This window comes from Scardinius erythrophthalmus (assembly GCF_964197995.2).
Source record: "Scardinius erythrophthalmus genome assembly, chromosome: 6".
NCBI classification, from domain to species: domain Eukaryota; kingdom Metazoa; phylum Chordata; class Actinopteri; order Cypriniformes; family Leuciscidae; genus Scardinius; species Scardinius erythrophthalmus.
The window spans coordinates 1184869-1190868 of NC_138226.1; the positions used below are offsets into that span (position 1 = coordinate 1184869).

General features: G+C 40.5%; 1 protein-coding gene across 1 annotated transcript in view; it reads left to right on the forward strand.

Annotated features, from left to right (window-relative positions):
- mospd2 (motile sperm domain containing 2) overlaps positions 1-5364 on the forward strand; it is a 32939-nt gene extending 27575 nt beyond the window's left edge. The window contains exons 11-15 of the mRNA XM_081369648.1: positions 144-237; positions 894-990; positions 1928-2051; positions 3339-3441; positions 4714-5364. Coding sequence (XP_081225774.1) covers positions 144-237; positions 894-990; positions 1928-2051; positions 3339-3441; positions 4714-4854 — 559 coding nt within the window. The 3' untranslated portion in view covers positions 4855-5364. The remainder of the gene's footprint in view (positions 1-143; positions 238-893; positions 991-1927; positions 2052-3338; positions 3442-4713) is intronic.
- The last annotated feature ends 636 nt before the right edge of the window (positions 5365-6000 follow it).

Consider the following 6000-nt stretch of genomic DNA (forward strand, 5'->3'; position numbering starts at 1 on the left):
CTCAAATTACAATGAATCAGAGTTTTGAATCAGTTCACTGACAGTTTGAACCGACTCACAGAAATGAATCTTTTCTGTTAACCGTTAGTAAAGGTTGTGTGTGCGTTCTTGATAATCGTGTGTGTGTGTGTGTTTTCCTCCAGTCCAGCAGAGGAGCTCAGCTTCGGTGCTAAAGAATCAGAGAAGAGGTGTTTGATCGTCCTCAACAATGTCACCAAAAACCACGTGGCCTTTAAGGTGAGACTCAATCATCACTTTCGAAGTGTATCCCGACCAGACGTGATGCGATTACAGTTCATCTGTCCACAACAGAAGCGACTAAATCAATCACACATCACAGCCAATCAGAAGAGTGTGTGGGCGGAGTCTCACTTCAAGCAAACTCGCAACCAATAAACAACCAAATTCATAAATACTACACCATTTTAACGTGTTAGCGGCTGCTAAGTTAACAACTAATGATCTTTACAACGGAAGTGAATCAATCAAACTAACTTTATCTGGACAATAACTTTATTCTAGATCTGCTGTAAAGCCTGAACACTCTCTGTTACTGTAATCTCCTGTTATCACTGTAAAGCTGCTGTGAAACTCTATAGTGTTAAAGCGCTGTATAAATGACTCGAGACTCGACTTCTGTCTACTGTTATAAACTCAGGCGCTTTGCAGAACACTTCTTTGGAAGTTCATAAGTCTGTGTGTGTGTGTGTTTGTGCAATCAGAGCCTGTTCTGTGTTTTATTGGTTTAGTGTAGTTTAGCAGTAGCTCTGTTACAAAAGAGGCTTTTGTTTGCACAACATTCTGACAGCGTTCCCTTCCCAGAATACAGGCTTCATGTAGCTTTATTAGGTCTCATTTGTGGTGTGTGTGTGTGTGTGTGTGTGTGTGCGCAGGTACGGACCACGGCTCCAGAGAAGTACCGGGTAAAGCCCAGTAACAGCAGCTGTGAGCCCGGATCCAGTGTGGACATCGTGGTCTCTCTTCACGGAGGTGAACATGAACAGAAGTATTACAGAAACGTTCTGTCTGTAGTCTTAAAGGGATAGTTCACTTTCACATGAAAATTAGTGGCATAATAATGGCAGTGGATCACAACCAACAGATCGAAGCTCATAAACGTGCATCTATCATCATAAACGGACTTCACAGGCTCTGAGGGGTTAATAAAGGCCTTCAGAAGCAACACCATGAGTTTGTGTAAGAAAAATATTCATATTTGTAAAATAGCTTGCAGCCAAATGAACATACGGATTCCACTTAAGTCTTAGTGCGCCCTGGTCAGTCTCATCAAGATATGAACATGCTGATATCACTGCAAATGAGGCTATTAATGTGGAAGCAGTGAAATATCAAATCACTCCGTCACACCGACTCCGAATCTTTACTAAACGAGTGGCGAGAGGAATGGGACGTGCACTAACTACACTTTAACATGAGATCCATCCTAACCGTAACCCTAGGGCTGTCAGTGTGGCTGAACAGATAAATTCCAGTTTCTTTCTTAAATATTAGCAAAATTCTAATTATATTAGAATTCTAAAGACAATCGTTAATGTTAGAGGATAAAAGTACTGTGTTGTCTCCTGTGTCCACAAGAGGGCGCAAGCGAATATAAATCTTGATCAAAGCTTGATCCGAGCGTTCACACACACACACACTCACACACGCTGAGCTCTGACCGATGTGCAGGTTTGGTCAAGTGTGTCGTTGCACGATTGTTTCCTCCACCTGAGAGGGTTTTCTTCAGCAGGAAGAGCCGTTTCCCGCCCTTTTTCACATTAACAACGCAATGTGCGTGAAATAATCTTAACAAGACATCATTTTGAATAGTGTTTCATCTACTACGGCATCAATTGATGTGTGTGCGTGTGTGTATCTGTGTCTGTGTGTGTGTGTGTGTGTGTGTGTGTGTGTGTGTGTGTGTCAGGCTTCCAGGCGTCTCCTCAGGACCGGTTCCTGGTCATGGCAGCAGAAACGGAGAGCGGCTCCGGAGTCCCAGAGTTATCCCAGTTCTGGAAGGAGGTTTCAAAAGCCAAAATCATGGAGCACAGGTGACGTCTGACACACACACACACACACACACACACACACACACAGTCAAACCACAATTTATTCACACACCTTCAACATGTCTCACATTATCTCAGTGTATTCGCTATAGTTTAGAGAACGGTAATGAAATATGAGCAGAACTCAGTTGATATTTGACTGGTTTTGTCCGTCCTTCTGTTAGACTGTCTCACACATGAATTATGTTGAATATCTGTCAGCTGTTAAATTTAACTACACAATTAGATAATACCAGTTTAGCTCAACCAATCACCAAGCAATGCTTCATTGTGTTCAGTCTGTGTGTAAAAAGAGCATTAGCAATTAAAGACAACACACTTCAGCAAAACATCATCAGCTCAAAGTGTCCCAATCAGTTTTGCTCCCAAATGTCACTGGTAGTCTCTGTATGAAGAATATCTGGGTGTAATATCTCACAGTTTACTTTATTCTGCTCTCCTCACTTACAGAAATGAACTGTAGTGTCCTGATCACACTAGTGAAGAAATATCAATAATGATATCTGGTGTCTGAATAATGTTTGGTTTGCCATATTCATGAACAAATGTCAAGGTGAACAAATGCACATATAGTGAATTAGGCGACAGGGTTTGTATTTATATGCACAGAACCACTTCTCAGAGAATTAGGGCTGCACAGTTTGGTTTGGTAGGGCTGGGTCAACTTCCCAGGGGAAGCCTGGAGTGCCGCATGGTTTGGGTGATCTGAGGATTACGGTGAGGGAAAATCCGCCCGGCAAACCTCCCTCCTCTCTTACACCGCAGCCGGTGGAGCTCCCCGGGGAATGTGCTGGTCCCTCTGTAGTGGACCGACCAGCCGTTTCATTCGGGATCCCTCCAGAGGACAGCCTTGCAACCTGCAGCTACCTCTTGTTCACCAGCCAGCAGTTGGGTGCGGCTCGAGGACCCGGTGTCGCCTTCTCACGCATTCCCTGAGGTCAACTAGAGACAGGGAAAGAGTCGCACTAAGAGCTGTGGGCTGGGCGACACCAGCACATTCGCTAAGCCCTTAGTGGACTCCCTTCTCACAAACCCAGCCTCACCTCAGCCCGGTTTGTAGTTGCTCTATATTTCCCATGAATCTTCAACTGGAGATTGAGTGGGTTTATGCGATCAGACTGGGAATGCGACAGCAGTTATGTCAGAACTAATGCATAAATATCATAATCGATGCATACTGAGATCAGAGAGACGCTGTTCAGTGACGCTCTCGCTGCTTTAACCACGAGTTCAACTACATTAATACGCCGTTTCCCATGTTTCCCACAGGCTGCGCTGTCACGTCCTCGAGAGTCCCAAGTCTATTCTGAGCAATTCATTTGATAGTTCGTCAGTGACGTCCACCAATGAGCATCAGGATCTGCAGACGATGGTGAGAACGTCAACACTCACTCCATTTACTTTCATTAGGCGAAAGGTTATTTTAGTTAATAATTGATTATCCTTTCCTCGCACTTTGTAACATCTTTCCCTCGCCGTAAAATTAAACTAAACTATTTTTTTATCCAGAAAGCAAATTTTAGTTAATTTTGATATTTTTTCTTAATGCGATTTTTGGGGGGAGATTTTTTCTTTTATTTACCTTTAAATGACTAGTTATGATCAATAAATAGTCAAATTTAAGCACATTCCTCACATCCTTTCAACTTAAATTCAAAATAACTCACAATTTCATGCATAACTCTTTTAATTCAACTCTAAATATCTTACATTGTGTTTATTTTCCGACCTCTTGTGGAAAATAATAATATAAGGTGACATTTGATGACTCTAGATGGCCTTATATCTCTATATGGAGTAAATGAGCTGTTCCTCTGGGTCCTAAAGCCAGTTCCCTTCAGTGTGCATCAGATACACATCTATGGCAAGCCGTTTCAGCTTAAATTGTACCCAGCGTTACTCGTCGTAATTGCATTTTTACTAGTAAGAATTCAATTAGAGAGCTCTACAAATGAATTTTTACTAGTCATATGTCTCCATTGACTTCCATTCATTTTTAATTACGGAGCTCTACAATTGCATTGTTACTAGTAAAAAAACGAATTAAAGATATGTATAATTGCAGTGCTCTGTAATTGAATTAAACAGTTCTGCAATTGCATTCTTACTAGTAACAACTGAATAAGAGAGCTCTCTAAATGTAATTGTTTCTAGTAATAATTGAATTGTAGAGCTCTCTAATTGAATTATTACTAGTAAAAATGCAATTATGACGAGTAACGCTGGGTACAATTTAAGCTAAAACGGCTTGCCATACATGTAGACATTATAAAATTGTTTTTTGGTAAAGTTTTAGCCTGAATTTTCAACATTTTTATGTTTTTCTATGTGTACTGAAGTATTCCTCGTATTCCACTCATTCCTAAGGGAGTCATCGACCCGAGGGAAGGGTTTGTTACTTTTTTTAAATTTCAACCACAAAACTCCTCAAATACATAAAAAAAAAATGTTTTTTTTTGGTGTATTCGTGGTTCAAGTGCATCAAAAGTCTTGGACCCTCTGATGAACACTCCAGGTTTAACTTTTAAAAAAAATGTATTTAATGAGTTTGTGGTCAAAACGACCCGAGAGAAGGAGGAGTGAATCTGCCGCATGTTCCAGCATTAACCTCTTGTTGTCCTCGTGTGTCCTCGTGTGTCCTCAGCTGATGCGCGTGATGCTGACGAACTCTCGGCTGGAGCAGAAGCTGGACTGGTGTGTGTGGACGCAGAAGGTTCTGCTGGTTCTGCTGGCGTTCCTCCTGGCGCTCAGCTTCACCACGGCCTACTCGCTGTGGACGTCCTGAGGCCGGCCCGACGCTCAAGACTGAACCGCGCCGGGTCACGTTTACCCAGAACACCGTGATGATGTCATCACTGCGCGCGTTTACCCACAACACCGCGATGATGTCATCACTGCGCGCTTTTACCCCAGAACACCACGATGATGTCATCAGAACTGGTCCCGGACGACATCATGTGTTTTTATCACTCACTCTCAGAGAATACACTAGATTAATTTATAAAACACCATCATGCAAATGTAATTAACTCAGTTTGATTTTTTAATATATATCGGGTCACTGTGCGCTTTTACCCAGAACACCGCGATGATGTCATCAGAACCGGTCCCGGACGACATCATGTGTTTTTATCACTCACTCTCAGAGAATACTCCAGATTAATTTATAAAACACGTTGTGTAAAATTCTCAATATCATGCAAATGTAATTAACTCAATTTTTAATATATATATAGTATTTTATAAAAGTATGAATGTATAAACAATAAAATGACACTTTTTGTCGACACTTTTATCATCACTGTTCTGTGTGCTTTTTTGTGCCTCGATAAAATTAATGTATTTACTTTAAAGGTATAGTGGAGGATTTTTTACTTCCGGGTGGATCACCTATACTATTGGTCCTCCTAATTGTCAATCATTCTGGTGAATCAATCAAACTTTTCAAAAAGTGGAGAGGGCGGGTCTTATCTAAAATTCGGAAAGATCCTCCGCTATACCTTTAAATTGTAACATATTTAGATTGAATGATTGAATGTTAAATGTTGAATGATGATGCGTCAGCCCATGTGTTATTATTATAGGAAGGATAATAAAGTATAGAATAAAGAACATATAAAGTCAAATACATTTTTTAATAAATCACACTACAGTAAAGTCAAAATACAGAAACTTTCTTGGCAAATCATTTACAGTAATTTAAAGGATTCTCATCAAGTAAATATTCAAGATTTGTTTTAAACTGGGCCGTTTCTGTGTGATAACTCCATTAAATCCTGTTATTATTGTCAGACTAATTCATATTACAGAAGAAGAAACTGTAGTTTGTTTTGATATCCTTTCTGTAGTTATTCAAGTTATTCTATAGTTTTAATTAATAACCTGGAAAACCTGAAGACGGTAAGTGTTTTGTCTTGACAAAGTGATCATT